General features: G+C 38.0%; 1 protein-coding gene across 4 annotated transcripts in view; it reads left to right on the top strand.

The window, feature by feature from the left end:
- The first annotated feature begins 112 nt into the window (after positions 1 to 112).
- Positions 113 to 26,121, top strand: part of LOC122714120 — a 77,814-nt gene continuing 51,805 nt past the window's right edge. For 2 of the 4 annotated variants that reach the window (XM_043935188.1, XM_043935185.1), the window contains exons 1-4: positions 8,415 to 11,501; positions 11,566 to 11,704; positions 19,147 to 19,250; positions 20,592 to 20,965. In XM_043935188.1, the coding sequence (XP_043791123.1) occupies positions 20,931 to 20,965 (35 nt within the window). In that variant the 5' untranslated portion in view covers positions 8,415 to 11,501; positions 11,566 to 11,704; positions 19,147 to 19,250; positions 20,592 to 20,930. Of the gene's footprint in view, positions 492 to 8,414; positions 11,502 to 11,565; positions 11,705 to 19,146; positions 19,251 to 20,591; positions 20,966 to 26,121 lie in introns of those variants that run through there. The other 2 variants (XM_043935186.1, XM_043935187.1) reach the window with 2 other exon arrangements.

Raw genomic sequence — 26,121 nt, 5'->3', positions numbered from 1 at the left:
ATACTTCGAATGATAGATCTCGGATAACCTATAGACCTCGTTGTTCAAACCGGGGAATTATGCTCATCCTTGAACCATTCTAGCATAATCGAAATTTCCAAAAGGAACCACGATCGTCTTCTTAAGAAACAACCGCCATTTTGCGCAACAGCGTAAAACGAAACATGCAAAACAAGGGAATAATGGAAGATTTATCGAAGCAAGAAAGCACGCGTTCAAACGCGAAGAAGGGAACAACGACAACAATGTTACACAATGAATGAGTGGATGTTTCCAGTTGGACAGTCTTCACGGTCACATTTTCAACCGGGGAAGAAGATCAATCTCGATTTAAAACAATGATCGAGCCCGTCGAGGACGAACGTGGCGTTCCTCGACTGGCGTGAACGCGAAGCTGCCACGGGAGCCTTGGGTTTCACTTTCGACACATCCTGTAGAGCCCTCCGCCGCAGCCTTCACCCACATGCTCGTTCTTCTCGATCCCTCGCTAAGTAAGTAAGTAAATACTATTTACTACGCTTCTGTTCAAGTGGAGTTTCGTGTGGACGATGCTTTATCAGGCGCCCGGGATCTCGACACCTTCGAACCGACCATGTTGATCGAGTAATTACGCGTGGCCATAAAAATCGCCGCGAGTATTACAATGAGAGAAAGTCAAGGCATCTCGTTGCGATCCAATCTTCTGCATGCTATTATGGCTACGATACTCGAAGATCGCAGGAGAAAAACTTGATAAGGTACAATTTTTAAATCTTTTAGGGGGATTTCGAAGCTGGATTTGTCGAATTATTTTCACATATTTTTATCTTTGAAATATTGAAAGTATTTTTAATTACTGCGTGACTTAAAATATAGGGAATCAATCTTGTGATCTTTATTTGATATTAATATTTTTGTTCATGTTTTATTGTTTTTCAAACGAACGAACATTTCTTATATTCACGATTGAATTAGAAATTTTTTGTGTATGCAATTCATGGAATGCATTCAATAGACATATATTTTATCTTGACGGATTAATACGTATATTAAGATTCTTAAGATTATTTTTATAGAGCTTTGGGATATTCAGGATAATATTATTATTAATTTGATCACGATTTCATTTTATCTATATAATTAAATATTTTTTTCTATTTGTGAGTATAATTAAGACATTATAGTTACATCTATGAAAAAAAATAAGCTATTCAATTAATCTGATAGCCAATTCAATGTGATACAATTAACGGGACACGAATGACAATAAGTACGAGTAAAGAGATAATAAGATAATAAAGAGAAATTGTGTTCACTTTGCTCGAGTAAATATTACATTCCAAGATCATATTGTATTTTAAATGTGCTCAGAAAACTCGTACCCTAACTACATACTTTACTTTTTTTATTCGAAAATAAAACGAATGCGAAACTTTAAAAGGAATCACGTAATAATTCACACAAGGAATCACGCGAAAAAAAAGAAATTACCAGGGTGGAAATTGACTCGTACGTTCCACGTTTCATTGATGTTTCTCGTGAAGAAGCATCCAAAGTGGCGCTTGAGACAGCATTCCGAATAAATTGCGGAACGAAAGTGTGCAGCGTACGTGTGTATAAGGAAAAACGTGTTGGCATTGCTTTTGCGTTTTTCACTCTGTTGTGTTCACCTTTCAAGAGCCTCGCATTGCCACATCGTTATCACACACCATTACGCAACATAATTTTCCTTTCTGGGAAAGTGCCTGACGAATACCTTTTTTAATTAATCTTTACCTTATACGATAAAATATTTCTATCACATACGATAATTATTAAACGAGTTATTTCTTCTTTCTTATTATATTTAAAAAAATTTTCGATGCGATTTACATTCTACAATTATTCGTCCTCGTTTCCCAATGAATTTTCCTCGAATTATTAAAAAATTGATGGATCGAAGTTTCAAGCGTTAGCCTGATGTATTCATTCAATTATCAATTATCGAACGTTCATCGATCTGGCCACCGATTCGATACAGGAATCAAGGAAGAAGACGAGGGAACAAAATAAGAATGATACAGAGTGTTTTGTGAAAGCGACTCCATCGATGGGCCCACGGTCCTCTAATAATTCTCTACGGACACGAAGACGTCCGTATCGCGATTTCACGGCCGCTATTCGCTCGATCGTTCTTTTCTCGAGAAATAGAACGGATGATAGCGTGGGTAAGACCGCCAGCAGCCAGTCGCATCAGGATCCTTCCGATACTGTTAACTCTTCCCGCAAAATCCTTCGTGTATTCCTTGTTTCTCTTTTCAAGAAAACGACGATTTTCATTATACCTTGCTCGTTTGGATACTTAAAACTAATCTGTTGGTACGACCGCAAGAACCAAGATTTCGAGGTTATTTCCAAATTGAATCAATTTTGTGGAATCATTTTGAAATTATGACTAATTTGTAATTCATGGAATTGAAACAGAGATAAAATTGAATCGAACGTTTTTAGAAATTTTTTGGAATGGAAATATAGATAGATGATCGTTGTATCGATTTAAAGTCTAAGAGATACAAACTCAAAAAATTTTACGCGTTTGTTTTCTTCCAATAGACCACCCTGCCCACAGATCTATTCCTTTATATATTGTTTCGAGGAAACAAGTGCAATAAACTTGACAGTTTCTTGGGGAAATGGTAAAAGAAATATCCTCTGGGCACGAGTGTCTTCAGAAAATGGCGTTAAAGATGTGAAACGATCACCCTCCGGCCGAATGACTTGTGCTTCAGTACCGCTTTTACTCTCTAATTTATAACAATGCCGTCGAGATAAAATTTATCAGAAACATCATTGATATTAATGAGATTAATGCAATTTTAATAAATAGTCTATAAATATTAAATTTAAAAACAAGAATGTTAAAAAAGATTTTTTTTATAATCGTAAAACAAAAGAATGTTAAAATAATTATCAGAAGAATAGCAGCGAAGGAACGACAGTCTATTATTTTCTCAGAACTCTCGAGATTCGTCACGGCATGACGTTAATTAACATCGAAGTTGACGATCGTCGATGCAAGTTCGAAATTAGTTCTACCGTGGAATAGAAAAAGACGAGTCATTAGTTGTCTCAGTCGTTAGACAGTCCATCGACCGGATGTTTGCCAGTGCGCAGTTATTGCACGAAAATACATTTCGACAAACACTCATCTATTTTAAATAACGTGAATTTTTCTTCTTCATCCGTGTAATTGAAAGGAATACCGCTGTTTCTTTAACGATCTCTTATTCTTCGTTGAGAAAAAAAAAAAAATATATGATAACGGAGATACGAAACTGGATTTTCTTGAAGCAATTTCTTGAAGCAATGAATACAAAACGAAGATCGAACTTTCTGATCAGCAGTAACCGGTGAAAGCCAAAAGATATACGCAAGGCTTGCAATTACATAATTAATCGCATGTTCGATAAGTCATAACGTTTTCTTGATCAAAGGTTGCGCGGCTATCATTATGGTAAAGAGACATTGATGCTGTCGAGTGAAATTATGCAAATCGTCGAAATAATTGTTCTTTTTATGGAAAATTGAAGCTTCTTCCCAGAGGAGGAAATCGTTACGAGAGATATGCGGTGAAAATAAAGCAAGTCTCAACTTGAACTCCCTTGTGAAAGGAAACAGGGAGGTAATAATCAACCTCGAAGAAAAACTTGAGTATAAACGTCGAAGAAATTGAATATAAACTCGAATATAGCAAAACAATATTGGTATGCGAGCAAAGTTTACTTACCGTTTTTGCAATGATTTCGATGATCGTGATATCGACAACGGAGAATTTTAATCTGTTATCATTGTTATTTTGCTTAATCAATTATAATTTTTAACATCAAATTCGCAATTTGAAAAGTTTGAAGATTCTTAGAAATAGCACATATTTCTTCGATTCTTTCTAAGTTTCTCTCTTGTAATGATCTTTATGAGATCTACGAGATATCCTAATTAAGTAAATAATCGATTAATCTGAACGCACGTAGACGTAGCAAATATCAGTTAGAAAATTTTAATTAAGCAGAATAGTAACTTTCTTATCAACTATATATAAACCGTTCGCGTCAACGAGGTAATCCAGTGTAAGCAATTATTCGTTTAAATTTATTTAGAGAAACGCATTTATTAGCGAAACACGTATATCGAAAATAATCGTCGTTATGCTCGCAAATCTCGCATCACGAAGATACTTGCATCCACTTACCCAGATATGTATAATTCGTACGCCATATGCGCGCCACGATGCATCGCATTGCTTTTCATTTATGCACCTACCTATGTAAATGAGAGTATTATCTGAAAGTATCTACCGCTACGCCGGATCCGCTATGCCTATGGAACACCGTGTGACTCCTTGCTCCTTACCGTTCTTGTTCAATTCTTTCTTCCTCGGTCTCCCCACGATGGCTTCCTTGTTCGCCTCTTCCCGTTCCATCGCAAACCCGACCTCTCCTCCTGATCCTTGTCTTTCGTGGTTCCTGCCCGCGCTTTCGTTCCTCGTCCACGCTCTTTCTCACCTGCTCCTTCGTTTCCTCCTCCTTCGTCGATTTTCCTCCGAGATCTCCCGCCGAGATTGTCGACTTCGTATTTAGTTGGGCGCAAGCGTGTGTTTACCATCGTGTAATATCATATGATTTTGAAGGGTGTGTCGAAGGGGAAGGTGTCGAAGAAGAAACCTTTGAACCGTCTCTATTTCATGTCTCTTGCTTGAAATAGAATTTAGTCTTATTTGAGATTCCATTAAAATTGAATACCCTTTCGATGGAATGCATAAAATGTATAATAGACTTTTTTGCATGAACGTTTTTATAATTTTTGGAAATAAATTACAAGTCATTCAATCGTTCCATCAATAACATGTAATAATTTCTTATTTCATAATTAATAAGCTGTAATTATATATCAAGATAAGAGTCGAGATCAATTAGAACAAAAATATCCAGAGAATTTTATCATGTTCTTTCTTATTTACTCTCTCCTAACTTGTTCTCTCGTTTCTTCTGATAATTTACCGTTCTTCTTGGAGTAGCCACGTTCCACGATAAATATCTTTTTACTCTTCTTACCTTTCCACGACGGATTTTCTTCGTTATAGTCTTCTTTGGCACGAGAATAGCCAATGGAGATGACGTAATCGATACGCCTTCGTATTTCCATCTTTTGGCTCACTGGTGACCCAATATTTTCAGAATAAACTCCGATCGTGGAGCACGAAGACGCGGGAGGATCAGTGAAAACACGAAATTGAACAGGCTATTTGCATTTATCGAGATATCCAGTCGTTTCTGTCATGGACACGCGACTTCCGGTGACAATGATTAAGCAGGTCCTCGTAGACCAACGACGAGTAGTCGAATGACAGCTCGTCAACGAGATTGTCATCCTGAAGAAGCGACTCAATCTATCCTCGTGTCGTCGCCATACCACAAGATTTGGACATAATAATGAAACTTCGATTACACTCTCTCACGATTTTTTAGAAACCGCTAATCGTTTTTAAAATTGAGAAGTCGCGTTAAAAAGATTTATTTACGTAGATAAGAGGAATTATTGATAGAACAGAGACGTGAAATAGGAAGTGAATATTTTCTTACTAATTACGGGATTAAATATCCGTTGATAGGATCGCGAAGATTGCGAAGACAAAGGAATCAATAGATATCAATGGTAAGAAATCAGTTGGTATCTATTGAAAAATATCATAGTCAAGGTTTGTTAGATTCGTTAAAGTATCCAAGATCATTATTGAACATTCAAATGGTTTGTTAATCTCTTTTCGTTAAGCTTCATATTTCGATGCGACGTCACGATTATCTTCTATAAGATAGTGACACGTCGTTTTCTATTGTACATACATATAGATAAATTTCTGATGCTTCATTACTTGCACTTATTGCTTTGTATTATTATAGATCAACGATACAAATTTTTCAATTTTGCAAATTATTTTTACTTTCTTTTTATTTCAATGATCTTTTTCTCCTTTCTTTGCATAAGAAAAGCATTATGTAAATTTTACACGAAATCATCACTTATTGATTTTCACTTATTTTCAACATTTTCTAAAATCATCAGCTATCTTGGAAATAATTAAAATTCATCGAAAGTCGCGTCGCCTTTGCTTAAAGAGACAGTTGCAAACTAACGTCCTTGGTCATCGGGATAATAATCGTTCATACTTCAGCAAGATTCGCGTTAAGAGGCGGCAATGTCCTCGCGATACGTCGCTGAGATAAGTTCCGTTCGACGAGACAGAGATACCAATCTGTTTTGCATAATCACGTTCATTAATCAACCGTTCGAAACAAGTTGGCCTAGGTCAACGACGAGACGACTCATCGACTCTCGATGCTTGCATTTTACGGGAGAGGGGACGGGCGTGTCCGATCGAATTCTTCATGGGAAGCGTCGACTTGCCATCGAATGCCACGTCACAGGAATCTGTGTCGCGTTGGTCGAAATTTATAACTCTGGCCGATGAAAAATCTATCATTGTATGATTCCAGGCCAGTAGATACCAAATATTTGTTTTTAGAGATAAATGGAGATTACGGGTCGTGGTGAAGAAGAATAGAGATAAATACTTGGCATACTTTTGTTTTTACAAGGAAGAAAATTTTCAAGAAAAATAAGAAAAGAAAATAAAATATGGAATTTTGTTGCGTGGCTGAAGTAGAATTTCCATTGCGAAGTGTTGTACACAATGAATCATCAATCGTATTTATATCTGCATTCCTATTGTATTTCTTATCTTAAAATAGTTGCGATTGATCGCGTATAATATTTATCTACAACGAAACATTTACTTTTATTAATCACTTTGAAATTCTAACAATTTTAATTCGTCTTGTCATTTTATTTTCCATTCCAGGTGAACAATGCATATTCATTATCAAAACAATATTTAAAAATATACACGTATAAATATGAATTTTAAGAAAACAACTCATTCTATTTTTCGATAATCAATATTTAACCGAAACTCGTATAATCAATTGTACAGTGGAACACCAATACACTTTTTATCCTATTCGATCGAGTTCTTTTGCTCACGAACAAACGTTTCATTCCCAGCTAAGCTTGATAAAAGTCCAGTGCAATTAACGGATACGTCACACACTCGTTAAACGAAGAGAAAAAGCAGCGATTGATTTTCATCCGGCTTCCTTTACTCGATCGCGATCGATCACGGCTTTATTATTTCCTTCTCGTGTGTCGATTTCACGGTCAACGACGAGTTACGCGAAAGGTGAATTTCTAGTTGCGTAACAAACGATGTTACGATTGTTGCGCAACGCGATTTACGCGTAGATCAACATTCTTGATGGGGGAGTTGCGATTTTTTACGAAATTCCTGTTTTCTACAAAAATAGTCAAGGTTTGTTAGAAAAAAGGTGTTAGAAAAAAAAAAAAAGAAAAAAAGTAAAACGGTTTTATTAATTTTCTTCTGATAGATGTCTAATAGATGATTAGTTCGGAGTTTCGATCGTTGTTAATGCATTGGTGTTCCAAAGCGTAATTACGTTTCTAGGAACGAGAAAACCTTGAATTTAGTAGAGGAGGTCGGGACACTTTTCGCGGTAACAGGTTGGAGATAAAACTGGTCGTTATTGGATAATTAACTCGTCCAACCTTAGCGAAAAGTTGCTAATGGAATAAGTTCATTTGAATAAAGTTTATTTTCTATTTCGTATTTACGGGTAATTCGTGTAATTTGCAAATTTTTTAATTTTAATTTTATGATAATAGAAATATTACTTTAACTGTACTACATCCTCTGTTTCATCATTTTTAATTTTATCTTATTATCGGTATATTGTTAAAGGATTTTTTTAGAATAGAGGAAAATAGGAAGAATTACACTTGTTAAAATTATAGGTTTTGGATTTTGTTTATTTATATAATTATTAAAATTATATAGGTTCTTCTGATTGATTTAATATCGACCATCATTTAGGTACGAGTGTGATTATATAGTATCTTTGTACTGATTTTAATTATAATCATTTACGTGCAGTATAATATATTTTCTTCGTATCGCTTTAATTATAATCATTTATCACGCAATGTATCAATATTTTATTTACTAACTAGCTCAAAGTTCATCTAAATAAATAATTATAATTGATTGTACGTATACGAAGGAAATAGACAAGCAATTTTCGTTCTTGTTTGCTTTTATGTACAGTTAAAGGCACATTAAAAAAACATATCTTTCCATTTAAACATTTTGCTAAACGATTACAAATTATATATTCTATAATACATTATTCGTATTATACATTTAGTTGTGTAACATTATTTATACATCGATGATTTAAAATGAATATCATTTACTACTATGAATATAATTTATTTTAATTAAATCGCAATTCAGTTTTACAGTTTTTACTCGATGAATTATTCGCTATTCAAGTTTCTCTTAAAATATCAATATTCTTTAAGTCAAATAAATAACAGGAAAATTAAGACATAAAAATTCGAAGAACGCGATGGAAATAAACTTCATCACTTTCTTATCTTATTTACACGACAAACGTTTACGTATAGGAAACACAGTTGAAAAATTGAAGATGTCTCGTCTCAAAGATGTTGCGCGTCCTTGACGTCGGAGAAAAATCACGGAACGAAAGTTCGCTTGCGATTCATCTCCACGTCGTTTCGCTTTATCTCTCAAAATTATCGCGTCCACGTTGCGGATGTGCCACGTATGCGCTGTTAAGATTAGCCAGATTAAGGTTAACAGCTTCCATTCGAGGCGTTATCGCGCTGAAGCGTTTCTTTGAAAGAGCGGAAAGTTCGAAACGTTCTTCTTTTTCTTCGACTCGACTCGCACAAGAGGAGATTTCTTTTGTATATCCGAACCGGGAGACACTTAAATCTAACTGTATCAGGATCGAGACACAGGCAGCTCAGAGACTTCAGAGACAGGATGAGAAGGAGCAAGGAAATTCTAAGCGTGCCTCGTAAATTTTGCTGAGGGCAGGACACGCGTTGGTCGACATTGAAAGTTGACGAACGGTACCACGGTGTTAACGGTGTTCCTCGTAATTAAGTAAATCGCGTCATCTCGCGGAGAGAGAGACTATTCGCGTGTCTCTTGTTGCTCGACCATCGGCGTCACTCGTTTCTTTGAATAAAGTGGTAGAAAAAAGATGGAAGAATACGAAGAGATCGTGATACTCGTAGCAATTAAGGATCACTTGTGAGGATCACGATCCTGTACAGTTAACCAAATATCGGCTATGACAGGGACGATGTGTGTTTAACGCGGTTATATACGTCAGGTGTCGGATGCGGAGACGAGGAGGAGATTCAAAGGAGGAAGCAACAAGTGGTGGACATCGAAATTGGAACGACGAAGGGAGCTATTAAACCATTAAGGATGAATCGAAGATTGTTCCAAATGGATGGAATTGTTTTTAAAAATAATTAAAATTAATCTTGATAATCTTTTTGATTGATCGAAAATCAATCAATTTTGTTTCTTAATTTTTAATTATTGAAATGATGCAAACGAGGTTTTTTCATCCGATCGTGCGAAATATAAGCGTGAGAAGAAAGAAACGTTATACCAGTTTAAAGAGGTCTTTCCAGATTTAGATAGACGGATTGTTGCAGGTTAATTGTCGTGTGCTGACCAGTTTAACCGCTTATTTTACTCTAATATTCCCCCTTTTTTTTTTACATTCTTGGAATCTCAGTCGGTTCATTCCCTAATCAGATTTTGCATTTCCGCGAACCATTCTATAACTTTTCTCCTCGCATGCGCGCGAATCTCGAAGTTAGCCGGCTCCATCCATTGTAAAAAAAAAAAAATATCGTCGAGGTTCGAATGAAATAAGAAGCGGTTACAGAAATTTACGAAGAAGCCGAGGAGCTGAAAAAGCAGCGAGGCGAAATGCTAGGCTGAGCGACCGCTTGCGAAATAATTCGCGTGCATAATTGGTTCAAGGTTGTCAAGTACCGTTGCCTCGTGGAAACTTCGTATCGAACCGAGAAGAGAACCTCCACCCAGCGCATCTCTTCGCATCTTTCCCGTATTGGAACGTAATTTTAATTACCGCCAAGTATTTCTATGTCTTCATTCAGACGGATCATAGAATTACCAGTGAGTGAACGAGCCTTTTGTTTGGTCAATCCTCGTCGGTTGAAAGAAACTCCTGTTAACCCGGATCCCTTTATTGTCGCATGATATACCTCGGCCTTTTAATGACTCTAATGGAGACAGGAATAACAACCGTTAATCCCGTCTAAAAATCGTGACAATTTTATTTTGTTGCTGAAATTACGTACAAAGTACGGTAGAGGATTAAGTAACGGCCGAGCCTTCTGTGCGAGCCTCCGTTGGAATAACAACGGAGAGCGGGTGGGTGGCGAGGAGCGGATAAAAACGTCGATGGCTCTATGACGCGGTTGACTGACGTAGAAAATACTACGATCCATTGACGGTGTACGCCGGAGAATCATCCCACGAGCGAAAGTATCACTACGAGCACGATTGTTCGAGCGAGGATGCGATCGGATCCGTCGATAGGCCAGAGAAGGTTAATTGAAAAGCACGTACGTCGGGACACCTTCGACCCGTGACGACCCGACGGATGACACGATCGCCGCTTCATTAAAAACTCGATGCGTCGCGTGATGTTTTATAAGAACGATTAAAGTCGTATTACGAGGAATAAAAGGCTCGATATCTTGGGATTACTCTCAAGAGTTCTGCCACGTTCGTGGAATTTTTCATGCGACGCGGCGCGATTAATTTACTCGATATTGTTAGCGATCTCGTTTATAAAAAGGAATGACGAAGGAAGGTAATTAATCGCGGTTACGTGAACCTTGGCCGCCATGGAGTAGCGACGACGGGATGATAATCGTTGGCGCTCGTCACGCGCGTGTGTCGAAGACCTTAGACCCGGCGACCCGTCGGGATGACATCATAATTCCTTTACGGGATACGGCTCTTTTTCCCGTTTTCGAATGACATAAACTCTCGTGGAAAGAAATACTCTCGTGCAAGGTAGTTGGAACGAATTACGTGATTAATTTAAGTGAGCGTTTCGTGGATTATTATTTTCCTTGGCATTGAAATGGATGAGTCAGATGTCTTGATGTTTGTAATCTTTGAATGTGATTTTTGATATATGATGATCTTGATGAATTGATAATTTAACATTTTTTTTTTTTTTTTGAGATACTTGTTATCGGATATATCAATTTGATCTTTTGCTTTCCGATTTTTGTAATTATCCTTAAATCTTTGACATCTTAAGATTTCGTATAATTAATTCAATTTGAACGATCTTATTATTCTGACTATGGAGAAAAAAAAACAAGTTATCAAGCGGAAATGACTTGTTAGAAGCTATCAACGAATTCGCAATGTCTTCGTGACAGTCGACTGGCTACGAAGTGTGGGAGCGTGAGATGATGGAGGCGGTGATGGAACGACGTCTGTGAAAAAACAATGAAAGAGGGACAAATTGCAGCGATTATTGGTAAATAATCCTCTCTATAATAGAGTTTTAAATTTGAACCGCAATGACTGTAGCCATTTTTCAGATCAACGAGTTTCCTTAAATCGGTTGGAAATAACAAGTTCAAGTACGATCATGCTCCGACTGACGTCTCTCTCCCTCTCTCTCTTTTCGTTTCTTTTGCATTACAATTTTTTTGCACGGATTACGGGCCACGAGTTACGGTAATTTCCTTATATAATTCCGTGTTTACGTTTACTCGTTAATTAAATTCGATAATATCAAGGATATCCTCTTTCATGCGCCCTTTATCGGTGCTCTTAGATCGAGTTTATCAAGCTGTAATTAACGATTTACTATAAACGACAGGAGGTGCGTTATCGATTCAAGCAATCGATATCCACGGAATCGATACCGGACATATGGGTTCATGCATCGAACAGAAAGGTTGTAGGTCGTCCCTGAGAACCACGTTTCGCGTTTATCGAATCTTTTTACGCAATCTGTCAACCGTCTATACTACCTATTTAAATCCTTCGAACGATCAGAAGAGAATCAATTCCATCTGCGATATAATAAGTATAATAATCTTTATATCGTTGCAAACGATATGAACTCATAACCGATCATTTTTTTATCATCATCATTGTTTTATTAATTAACCTACATTAAGATTCAAGAACAGAAGCGTGTCAACATTCGACTAATATAAATAATATATAAGTAATATAAATAATGACGTTTCGTTAGAAATGAAACAGAACAGTAAAACCGAATTGTTACTTTAACTACGTATTATATTATGACTTAAAAATAAGAAAAGAAAAAAAGGATATTTCGATCATAAATATGCGATACGTTCAATATCCATCGAATCTCTGTTCGAATAATAAGAAAAGAGAGTAATAGAATGGTTTGAGGATCAACCGGAAATGCCAGTTACAAACGGTTTCATAACTTCTTCAACCGTCGATGCATCTTGCCGAGTTTTGCAACTGTTGGAGTGCAGGGAGAGCGATGCATCTTCGTTCTAGTTTTGTGGAAAATTTTGCAACGTTTCCACGAAAGTTTTGCATCCCGGAGCCTCGTTCTACAGTAATGCAATTAACAACGGAGGGAATAACAAAGGCAATGAGAGACGATCGGACCGTGACAGTGAATAGCCATGAAATCGGTTCGACTCTCTCACGAGAAGAATTACCAATTGGTATCGATCTTTTATATCGATGCTGAATCTTCGTGGAACGAGCCACCACGGTTTAAACGGCTTCATTGTAGCGATCCCCACTATCGTGACCGGGGATTGTAAATTTCTCGAAGATAAATTTCGTTTCGAGTCGAGATTTGAAAAGTTCGAATATTCGACTTCGCTTTTCGAAATCTTAAAGATTCTCGATATATTATTTCAAAAATTAAGTCTGAAATTATTTTTGCAACACGTCCGATGACACGACTAAAAATTAACGCTTGGAATCGATGTATAGAATCTCAACACAACGCTTCAATCGCTTCAACATCTCGATAACATCACCGATCACGATAACTTCGTGTAATCTACGAAGACATAGCACGTTATTTCTTCACTAATCATACTTGTGATTCTAATATCATCTTGACTGTATACAGGTACCCATTTACATCCACGTTTCACCGTGTCACCATAATATAATTGGAAAATAAAACGTGCGAACGAGGAGACTCTAGTCACCAGTTGCAATTAACGAGCGAACAATAGTCGAGCGAACGCCACAATCGGAGGACATATCACAGCAGGGGATAATCATACGATGAAACATCATGGCGTAGTTACCGGAAACGCATAAAGATATATAGCAGCGAAACACGATCGTAGATCCTATTTGGGAATCGATTTCTTGACCTAGCGAGGTTCGCGTGATTGTTCCATCCCTCATCCATAATTTTGTTCCTTATCCAATCGAATTGCGTCGTTTCTCTCTTCGTAAGTTTACGAGGCGAACGATATAACAGTAAATTTCCGACTATTTCGCTACAGAAATAGTTTTATTTTTTGATTTCGATTCAACGAGCATTCATTCGAATCTATTTCGATCTCCTTAATATTCCATTGTCGTTATCTCTGAACCTGTAGCCGGAAGTTTGCTACGATTGCCCTTAATAGAACTTATTTCCAACCGTTTTATACAACTCTCCTCGAATCTTTTGTTTCTTTATTTGCAGAAATAGAATGATCTATAATAATATTTGGATTTGGATGATTTATTTTTTTTCTTTTTTTTTTTTTTTGCGTTTCATTAACATGCAAAAATTAAGATACATACGTATCTGTTTGTGGAAATTTCTCGTGTGCTTTATCATTTCATCGTCTTCCGACATCGCAGCATTTCATCTATTACGCATTTTGTAATATAAACAATGTAACGGTGTACCTTAGCTCCTTTACAGTCTCGTGCGAAATACCTTAATTACCCTATTTTGATAAGTTTAACGAGCCTTTCGCGTAAGATTCATCTTCGCGGATTTTTATCTTAATTTGATTATCGTAGAAATTAACCTCTTTCTCACTATGCGTAATTGATTTCATTTCTGTTCCACTTAGGACTAAAAAGATAACGGTATCAACAACCAGTCAGAAAAAACTCTCTTTTCTGAATACAATATTCCTGAAATCTCTATAATCCAAATAGAATTTTCCAAAATCATCTTTAACGTATCTCTATCCATATTTTAAACGATACAAAATTTATCAATGTTACTTATCAATGTAAATTACAAATTTATTACGTCAACTTTGAATACAAATTCAAAAACTCAAGTTTCTTCCAACCAACTACGATATAACAATACCAACCAACGTCACGAACTCATCGATAACTTTAATGGCATCTACTTTCTCCTATGGAATTACCCATGGTGAAGCCTTCAAAGGTCGTGGACTCAATAGCGCTGTTAGGCCAGGTATAATTTATGCAAACTGGGGTCAGTCGGGGTCTGGACGTGGTTAATGAGCTGTTAAGACACCGACAAGAGAGGTATCCTGGCGGCAAGTGGTTCGAACTTTTTAATCGGCTACCCGGGAAGAGGGACAGAACAGGAACAGAAGCGCGGCCAGGTGAACACCTTCGGTTACCCGGCATCTCTCGAAACCTCTCCGTGTTGCTCCCGTCCATTATCCTCGTCCGGCAAGACGTCGTAACCGCACGTTTCTCAACATCCTTTCTGGCCTCCATGTCGTGGAGCTTGCCCTTGCAAGCGGATTTTTGGTTAACCGATGCGAATCAACTGGAACTTCAACCAGGAAAGGAATCTTAATTCCTTTATTTTTGTGGAAGGGTAACATTCGAGTTCAGTAAACCGGTCGGAATGTTAATTACTATCGCGATTAAGTCACCGGGAATGAATGTAATTAATTGGTGCAGATATTGGACAGACTTGGAAGATTATTCGAATGTAAGTTCGAATGTCTCAAATGTCACAGCTTTCGTGAAATTCAACGTGATGATTGTTTCATATTTAGGATATCTTATCTCTCTTTCTTTTTCTTCTTCTTTTTTTTTATATATATTATTTAAATTTAGCATCACCATCAAATTTCATCGAAAACGAAAACCTAAAGCACCTTTTGTTAATTTTTACGATTGATACACTTTTCCAAATAAAAATTCGTGCTTTATATTATATTTTAAAACGAAGATGCAAGTCTGTTCGACTGTAACGAGACGGTCGCGTGTTTGAGGAAGAATTATCGCAACGAGAAGATAAATTGTATACGATGAAAACAGGTCGTACGGTGTAGCTCGCGTGCAATTTTGGCGTTGCGTTTCTATTCGCAAAGGAGGCCACGCACGAGTTCCATGGGAAGTCTCATTGACAGTGACACTGGGGAACAGAACGAACAATCTCGACTTAGGCCACGAAGCCGCAGAAATTGCTAAATACCGAGTTGTTAGACGTAATTGTTTGTGTACCAACCGTTGAACACGAGTGCCTTTTTCTCGAGGCACGCTTGCTGCGTCGCGTAATCCTTGGACTGCGTTGATCAGAATTGAATTCTTCTCTTTTCTAGATGAACTCAATTTCATTGAATTCAATTTAACTGTAGAAGATTCGATTATTAATTCATTGATAAAGCTTTTTAAATTAATTAAAACTCTTGCAAAATTGGAAGATTTTTAAATAAAAATACCAAAGTTTTCGTGACCTATCGACACATTGTTACTAATCACGTATGCTAATTTTTTTCTTTTCTTTTTTTTAAAAAAGATCTAAAAATAATATTTCATCAATTATGATCACGATGCTTTTATAAAGATTGCTAATACTGTTGCAAAAATCGTAATCCGTAATTGAACCGCAATATACAACTAAACGACAACGTTCAATCCGCTTAATCTCGTTACAGATCATTGTGTAGAGAATACCTACAATCACCGCGAAATCCCTCTTTATCCAAGGTCTATCTAACGCAAGCTGCAGGAATAGATCGTATAAGCTTACCCTCAACTTTGGATTATCGAAGAATAATTTTTGTGTCTCTCTTTTTAATTATATTTTAATTTTTAATTATCGATGTCACTTATTTCCATTTCCTCGGAACGAAGTATCAAGAATAAGAAAAGACACAAAAATTATTCTTACCCTTTATATAAATTTAATAACCATCTTTATCTTCAATTACTCATTCTAATCACTCATTGCCAGTAACGATATTAAATTGCTTCACGATAGGATTCCGCGTGAAGAATCATTTAAAACAGAAGCGTGGCTTGTTCTTTTACACATCGACGGTCCCTAAAGTTCGCACACAGTAGGGAAACAATGGTACCAGAAGTCGAATCACGGCAACTGTTGCATTATTCGTAATGCAGCGTCAACCGGATTATCGTGGGTTACGATCGACCTCTCGATGTTAGAGGCCACGTTCACCGAGCTGTCGCTCTTTTGCTTCCAAGCTCAATGGCGACTATAAGAAAGAAAGGGAACCACAAGTTGGAGTAAATTGCGAATTATCCCAAGTTGCCCGTACGGAGGTGGGCTTTTATCCGTGACACCATCGTCGCGGATAATTTGACACGGACAAAGGACTTCTGGCGAAAGAACAGCTTCGACCTTACAATTCTGCCTTTTTTATCGTCGTTCGCGCGGTTCTCACGATGATTTCGCGATTTGAGAAGTTGGTATGCCAAGTTTAGGAGATCCTTCGAGGAATAATTTGACAATGAAAGAAGATTAGGGACCGTTCTTTTTGTGCTTTCGTCGCTAAATTCTGAAAACAAAAACTTACGAGTTGTGATATTCAAAAAGAGAGAATGAGAAATGGTAATTTTATGGAATTGGTGATCTCCATGAGAAATTCTTTATTCGTTAATTTTTGTAATAATAAGTTCCATGCAAAGTTATTTCAAATAGAAGATATCAATTTAACAAATGATAAACTAGCTTTTCAAATCAATTGCGTTACATTTAAAATTAACGTAACAAATTAATATATATCATTAAAAATCTTTACATTAAATATAACAAAAATAACATTTTAATTCGCTTATTATAGTATATAGACCTTTCGTCTAACTCTCGCCTTCCATCATAGTACACTTATAATTTCGCAAAGGTACACCTGCAAGCGGCCGAATCTTGAGCAAAATCTTAACACACGCCCTTAACAAACCCAACTCGAAGATCGGATCAACCTCTCTGGATCACGAAATGCATTTCTAACATACACATACACACACATATACACGTGCCTCTTCATAAATCCCTCGGATACCGCGATAGAAACAATGAAAAAAGCTTGATGAACTTCCGATTCGAGGCGACGTCTTGATCATCCCCTTTGCCGTATAATAGCCGTTGTTCCGTTCGGCTCGTTTGACCCCTTGCCCATGAAATCATTCGTGCTACAATAATTTATTGCTACCAGAGCTCGTGTTTCTGGCCGGTAGGCGCCTTCGTTCCTTCTCAATCTAGATCGGTCGAGGGAAGCGGCGTTTCTCGAGTCAGCCCTGGGAATCGAACCCGGAACCCCAGCTTCTTTTTCTTTTTCCTTTACCTTCTTCTATCCGCGCTATCTTCCTCCATGGACGCGAAACTGCCCTGCGAGTTATCCTATCGGCCATTTCTTCAATTTTCGATGCGTTCTCCGTTACTTCAAACGCGGAATGTGTATCGAAATTCCTCCACATATGTGGTGAATGCTTGTTCTTTTTCTTTTTTTTTTTTTTTTTTCAATTCAAAATGTTATTCAAAATTAAAGATATGAAGTTTATGATGTTATTTGATTTTTAAAGTAAGTTTGGTTAATTGGATTATTGGTTAATTTGATATTTTTAATTCTAATTCTGAGAATTATTCTGTGACCTTTTTTTTTCAGTTTTGCTTGGTATATTTAATCATGTCATACTTTTTTTTTTAAAGATCATTTGGAAAAAATAATCTTTTAAAATTGTATATGAATTCCACGTATCTTTATAAAATTTATAAATTTACTTTACTGATTCTAGAGTTCAAGAAACGAGCAATAGATATTTAAATAAGAGAAATTTTCTTTATTCAAAGAAAAAATTTACAATCGCACGAATTTCCCAGAATATTCGATATTTTCACATAATAAAATATCAAAGGATATTCCAAACAATAAAATTCCAGAAAAATATTCTTCGAGAAGTGGTGAACACTCGAAGCTATAAACATCATTGAAAACGAAAACCGTTCTTGCCCCCCGACACGCGGAACATTCTTACGCAACGAAGATTCCCCGCTGTTACCGTATCCTCGACAATTTTGTCAATTTCCGTGGATACGATCCCGTTACGCGAAACCAGAATCTCTGAGAAAACATTGAACGGTAGCCTATTCGCGCAACGCGTATCAAATCTAACTCGGCCGATTCATCGATACCCTCCGGGCTTCGAATGCACACAAGCAACGAGTATTGATCCAATTACCAGTATATAGGATCGCGTCAATTAACCTTTAGTGGTCTCAAATCGAAGGATTTCCTTTCACGAAACCGATCGAGAGATAGATTCGAAATGGATCCACTGCTATCCTTATCCTTAAATTATTTCTTCTCTCTAATTGGAATACGCGATGTTCGGATTCTCGACAGACGTAAAAATAAAATTGCAATCGATATGATATTCCCAGATTTCTTCGTGCAGGAAACTAATGACACTAAATGGAAGGGAGCGAGGGAATAATTAGCGAACCCAAAAACGTCAAATTTAGTTTGAAAAATTACGAGCTGTAATTTCTTCGTTCTAACTATACGAGACATTTTGAATCGTTGAATTCTTTTCAACTGTTCGACAATTTCCATGGGTCGAGGATGCTCCCGGTTCCGTTAGACGAGTGCGAAACGGAATCTTCGCGGAAACGCTTCTCGAAGCGACAGTAGTTCCTGCCGAACAATGACCCTTTTTATTACTCTTGGAAACGACCGTCGAGCTTGCCCTGGTCGTTTGTATTCCGTTCGTTCAACGGTTGACGGATCGTTCGAATTTTGCGCCGTTTGATTTTCTTTTCCTTTGCAATATTTATTCTTCGTTTCGTCTCGATTATAAAACTTGTATATATAAATTCGTTTTATTTGGAATATTTTTTTTTTTTTGGTCACCGATAAAGGTGATAATAAGTGACGATAAAGAGAAACATGTCGGCTGATTAGATTTCACGATTGCAACAGGTGATAAGAAGGAAAGGACGAGTCGAGGTGGCGATTCCTCGTGATAAATGAAGTAATAAGGATTAAGGAGAAGCGTGGAGCGGTATCCATCGTGACAGAAAGAAGTAAGTTACTGTTATGCAATAAAGAATAAGTTATCGTCGTGATCCATCGACGGCCGAGGTTATTACGAGGCAAATCATATTTTCTCGTCACCGGACTGTCCTCGTGGCAGATTATTTTTTAACAGCGGTACCACCTTATTGACATATCCTTCACGATATTGTTCACCGTTAAATGTACCGGGTGGCTGGTGATGCATGAATAATGCACCGTAATGACAGCGCAGCCTGCGCCATCGCGTATCGACACGTACGATTTCGCCTTTCGAACGACGCCTGATTCCCATCTTTACTGACAATCCACCCTTTGTTCGATATTTACCGACCGCCTTATCCCTTGTCTCGGATTTAAAATTCTCGTAAAAAGATCCACCATCCACGATTTCTTGCGGCTCGTTCTAGGAATTCTCTCGAAACGATAATCGATTCGAAATGCTCGATTCTGTTCCGATCCGTTCCCGGCATCAAAAGGCGTCGCCACCCAAACCAACGGCGAAATCAAAAAAGTATCTACGAGAAGGTGTTCTCGTCGAGGACGAGTGGAAAAAATTCCGGAAAAAATACGAAGACGAAGAATTGGCGCGCTCCTATTGGCCAAGGTGTCGAACCCGAGGGATACCAGGATTGGACTCAGCCACGTTTCCCCACCTTGTTCCTCCTGTAAATTCACTTTTTACAGGCGTTATTACAAAACTGACTGGCATCTCCTAGACCATGTCATTACTCCTTAGTACTCCACACGGCGAGGATCCTCTCACGAGTACCCACCTCCACCTTCACCACCACCATCACCACACCACCTCCACCATCACCATCATCACCACTACCATCATCGTCTCCACCACCGTCGTCACCACTTCCACACCATCGCTCCACTCTTCTTTCTACCTTCACCAAGCCAACCCGTCACCAGCACACCAACCACCACCACCACCACCACCACCACCACTACCACCATCAACCGCCTCCACCTCGGTAACCTCTTCTATTTCTACTACTCTTCGTCCTCCTCCTCCTCATCTTCCCACCTTTCGCGGCCGTGGAAGACGAGCAGCCACGCGCGGATATCCTGGCAGAGTGTTACGGAGAACGGAGAACAGTGGCACAGAACGCACGTTGCTCCATTTTCGTGGATCGCGCGCAGGAAGCCCGTTCTCTCATCTCACGATCCTTCCTCCAAATCGTGCCTTTATTTTACGTACAACCCAATTCTCGTGCGCGTACCTTTAACTTAATCGAATTTCCATCTTCCCCAAGATTGGAGGAGAGAGAGAGAGAAAAAAAAAGAAAAAGATAAAAATTCGAAACGGTTGGACGTCAGGTGTTCTTTTCCTTCCGTTACAGTGGAAGTGGATCGTCTATCGCGGGCAGACAGTGGAAACGGACCGTTCGTGGCGCGGCTACACACGAAGAGACCGGTGGTGAACGGGTTCAAGCGCGGCCACCGACGAGCATATTTCGTATACACACACACACACACACATATATATACACACGTAACTATACACGTGCGCGAACACGCGTAATATTACGTTAACCGCGCTTTCGTTTTCGACGAGAGGGAAGACAGAGTGCACTGGTGATTCGTGAGAGACCCTGTTCCAGTGAGTTTCCAGGGACTGGCTCGAGAAGCTAGGAGGGCGAACGAAGGTCGTGCAGGTCCGTAGAGCCGAGCAGCGCGTCATGGCTGCCACGAGGATGGACTGGAAGATTAGATTGTAAGTGATTATTTTTATTACTTCGCTCTAGTTGCTTAAGGGGACGGTTGCTCGGCGGCGGCGAGCAAGAGCGATCAACGGTGCACGCTGCAAACTTTGTGCATCGGCCTTTCCTCTTTTTATTTTTCTTTTTGTCGTCTCGCGCCGGCCACCGAGAACTCTGACCGTTGTATTCCCTCCGAGAACGCTTGTTTTTTCCCTCTCTCGGCGGAGTTTTACGTCGATCCTCCACGCTTCAATGTTTTTCGAACAGAGAGATGATGATCGTTGCGCTTGGTGGTGCACGTGTTGTGCAACTTTCCTTTCGCAAGCCAAGTGTCCTTTCGAGGATACGGTTATCTGTCATCTTTTACGGGGAGAGGAAATCTAGGTTTCTGTCCTTTTTAAATAATTATTTCTTGGAATTCGTATTTTTTCAGCATATATCTCGTAAATATAAATATAAAAATGTTATATTATTATAAATAGTTTGAAACATCATTGATGATAACCTTTGAATCGATTACTTTGGATGAAAATTGAATTAAAAATAATATCGGATTTCAAAATATTCTTTATTCGATAGAGATTGACAAAGATCAAAAAATACAATTACAGAATTGATACAACACTTTTCAAACTTTTATTACAATCTTACCATATAGTTAGGATTAAAGCTCTTTCGCAAATGCATATAATAGCAATTGCATACAAGGCAAGAGGTTAATCCTCGTAATTAACAGGAATGATCGAAAATCGATCCACAAAAGAATCATTTAAAGAAGGAAACAATTATACGATGGATTATAATACAGGGTAGAAGAGACGGATCGATCGATCGAATCGATTATTTCTCGCATTAACGAAGCCCCTTCATTTACGGGAAATCAGGAATAATCGTTCGTCCCGCGTTTTCTCCGCGATCCTCTCAACCGATATGAAAACTGTTCGATCACGAGAAGAGAGAGAGAGAGAGAGGAAGAGAGGGAAACGATGAAAAATAACATAATCGATTAGAGGCGGAATCATCGACCGTGAAACACCGCGTATCTCGTTTATCTATTATCCGTTTCCCTTGGCTTTTCGATCTTTCAAGAAGCTACGATCGTTTCGCGTAAATAATAATTACCGTTTTCGTCGAGATACCACGGCCATCTTTACTCTCGTTGATCGATACGAATCGAGATCGTTGCACCCACCGATCTTCCCCTGTCGTCGCTTTCAGTGAGAACCCTCGTCATTTTTAAGTGATTTCTTACGCGTTGCTTTCACCGAAATTCATCTTAATTTCCTAGAAAGAACCTAGAATTCGCGAAGGACGATTGTGAGGATTTCTGAATGACACGCGAGAATCATTCGATCGAATAATTATGATCGAAGAAGATTGAGATTCTTTCTTTCTTCGTGAGATCAAGATTAAGACACCACTTAGAAACTTAAGGATAAGTTTCGAGGAAAAATATATTATCAATAGCTTCCCATTAATTAACCAATCTGGGTTTCGAAAATTCTATTCATAATTCAATATCAGAAACATTGCGTTCAATCTTATTTCCAAAATATATAAAAAAGAAACAAGTTGATGAGAAAAGTTATTTAAGGATGAAAGATTATATTTACATGAAAATAATATCTGTGTTAATCAATCATACATCTTGCATCTTACATCACACACGTGGAAAAAAGATTTTGCTCAATATTGGTTTAATGGCCGTGTTAATAACAACTTAGAGATAGAACGTACATAAATCTGCGAGGTAAAAGGATGCGAACGATTGGGTAATAATTAAGTAATTATTAGCGGGTTATGAGCGCGAAAGATGGCGTAATAAGTGGATCATGGAAACATATCGATCGTTGTCCGATCGTAGGTAGCGTTGGCCTTGATCTCTTGATCGATTGGTCGAGCTATCAAACGGGACATTAACCACAATGTTACGGAGGATTGAGCGTTTGGTTTGCATGCGCCGTAGATAGGGAAATAGATCGAGAACGAGATCTACAAGAAGATCCATCGATGCGTGCGAATGCCTAAATTGTAATCAAGAAAAGATAAACGTGTGCAAAGGAGATCAGTAATTAAAACGAGCATACGCGTGTAAGATAGGTGTGAAAGTGTGGATACGCGTTGAGAAATTGAATCATTAGCATCTGGAAGGTTTACGTTAGCGGCTGTGTAAGCATTTAACGAACCGCTCGAGTAATTGCTGTCTTGGATATCGGTTCATTTAAGTTGTTAAAGTACTATACTTGGAAATTATAGTACCGACTGATTTACAATCCAGGAAATTAGAAGAGAGGTATAAATGATTTTGTGATAATTTGAAAACGATAAATTCTCAAGTTATTGCCTGGGTATAAAACGAATGAAATAGTATAGGGGTGAATAACAGTGACAAGAATTGAAGCTTACTTGAACGATATGACAGATGTGACAGATATACGCGCGACAGATATCGAAAGAGAAAATCGAGATTCTATTATATCAGAGATTCTTTTTTTTTAAATTAAAAAAAAATATCAAATAAGAGAAGCGAAGAGTAACACGAAAAATAGCTTTAAAAAAAAAGAAATAAAGAAAAGAAAATGTCAGTAGTTCACAAAAAAGTATTTAATTACATTAAATACTTCTTCGCATAGATATCGATGAAACGATACAAATCTTGCCGAGGGAAAAAGTTACACGAGCGGTAGATACATGGATGCACGCGTGTGCATGCGTACCAGAGTATATCTGAAATCGTGACGCACTCTCTTGCCATCGTGCTCGATACACGAGCGCAACACACACACACACACACACACACACTCACGTACACGCATACTCACCGAGGAGGACGAAGCGAACACGAAGCGACGACGAATGCACCCGGGTCCGTGGTGTGTGGTTAATTTACAGCTAGTTCTACAGCTCGTATCCTCCTCCTATCTCGAGCGGCGTATCTCTCTATGACGTCCCTGTCAACCCAAGCGGGGATCGTAATCCCGGAAGCTCGCCGGCTCTCCTCGAGATCGGGCGGCGGATCAGAAATTACAATCGGGTCGTCTCTTCCGGCCGACCGACTGGCTAATTGGCAACCGTAAAAATTCCGATCGCTCCTTCATTTCGATCCCACTGATCGATCTATAAATCAAACAGATTTACAACTGGTAAGAAACCCCATAAAACTCGATATTAATCGATCTCCTTGTCATTTTTCGCCCCGGCTAAAAATCACGCGTGTAATCTTCTCGGTTTTACGAGCGGTGGACGTTCGCTTGAATTCGACATAAAGCCAAGGATTTTTCAACCTAGAACGTGTTAGACGCGGAAAGAGGATCCCGCGAGGTGGAGTGGTCCATCGATGGAATGTAGTCGCCGTGTTTACGAGCAACAGTACGCGCGATAAATAACGATAAACGGAGAGCTCGTTTGGCACGAGCTCCAATTCTGAGTCGATGTTACACGAGTGTTTTCTTTTTGAGAGATAGGAACGCATCGTGTTCCTTGGACACTCTATCTATTCATTGTGACGAATTATGTCTCGATTATATCTCAAAGGGGAAGGATAATTTAGGGGAAACAAGTCTAGGTCTCGTTGATTCGTTGACGACGAAAGTAAAAATAGATTTGTTTTTTTAAACGTTTTCCAAAGTGCTTTGAGTTGACGCTGTATCGGAATATCTCGCTTAATGGAAATGCTATAAATTATTAGAGTATAATTTTTGATTCATGCGGTTTGACACGATGAAATATCGAATAAGTTTTATCAAGCGTAAAATGCGTACAAGTTTTCCGGTCGTGATGATCTTTTATTTACATTTATGTTATGTTTTTGGATTAAATCGTGATTTCTGAAACGCGTTCCAGACGATTAATCTGTCGTTAACCCGAGATAAGTATTCTGATAGAAAAGAAAATTCGGTGTAAGAAAATCGTCAACGGAAGAATGAATTTTCGCACGCTGATCAATCCCTATATTATATTATATCAATAAATAATCTTCTATTCTTTGTTTTACGAAAAAATTAGTAAATTCAATTAAAAAAGAAGCGAAATGTATAGGCTGATTCCATCATTTACGATTATAAAATGTTGTTGTTATGTCGAAGAAATTATTAAGAAAAATATTTAACAAAAAATTTTCCTTCCTAAATTATTTGTCTAAATTATTCGCATAATAATTGCTCATCACATTGAGAAAACTGAGATGAAACGATGCATGTTCAATTTCAACGGATTTTCGAAGGAAATATTAGTTTGCACGGTAAAATTTTCATAGCTGCGTCCAATTATGCGGATCATCTATTAATCTCGGCGAGTTTCCTCGCTTAATTCTCTCGTGGGGAGCTTTTACGTCAAGCCGCGTTGCTATTGTTTCTGGAGAACAGTTTCCTCGTGCTTCCTGTTCCTCTCTCTCGATTTATCGTACCAAACAACTGGAAACAAGCGGGAGAGACAGAGAGAGAAAGAGAGAGAAAGAACATTCTAGGAATCTTAAGTGGTAGTTGAAACGTGTATTTATAGGTCGGTTTCGCCTTGCAATTCAGCCAGCAAAATGTGCAAATCTTGACCGATCATCGGTACGCTATTTCCATCGGTTGCATCCGTACAAATACAAACTCCACTGATTCTCTTGCCAGAGATCTTAAGGTATGACCAAAACACTCTCTTCCGAGGAATTATTAAGATATTTTCTGGAAAATGGTAGCAGTAATGTAGATTGTTCTGCAATCAATACATTCCAACCAGAAAATGATTCCTATCCATTTTATGATTTTGTACAAATCATAAATGTAATCTCATCAATTTTAAACATATGTAAACCTTCTTCGAAATTATAATATCAGGATATTTGCTTTCAAAATTAATTTCTGCCAAGTCTATGACATCGTATCAGCGAAAGTATTATACAGATAAGAAAAAGATTTAATTCTATTATATGTAAATGAGATTTTAATTATGGCAGAGTACGCGTACTACTTATAGATATCGAAGACTAAAGAAAACTTGATACACTTTTTCTCACCTTTTGAAAGAATTTATGGGCACGATCATTTTATATCGAAGGGCATAAAATGAAATAAAATAAAAATTTCACGACACGTACATTCGGGTCATTCGTATTGAACATGTTAATCCCATTCTTCGCCACTCTTCAACAAATTTCGCGATCCACTACCGAGACTTTAACACA

The sequence above is a fragment of the Apis laboriosa genome, unplaced genomic scaffold (genome assembly GCF_014066325.1).
Source record: "Apis laboriosa isolate Shangri-la unplaced genomic scaffold, ASM1406632v1 scaffold280_cov157, whole genome shotgun sequence".
NCBI classification, from domain to species: Eukaryota; Metazoa; Arthropoda; class Insecta; order Hymenoptera; family Apidae; genus Apis; species Apis laboriosa.
The sequence above is the reverse complement of the archived record's forward strand: the minus strand, read 5'-3'. Positions and strand labels throughout refer to the sequence as shown.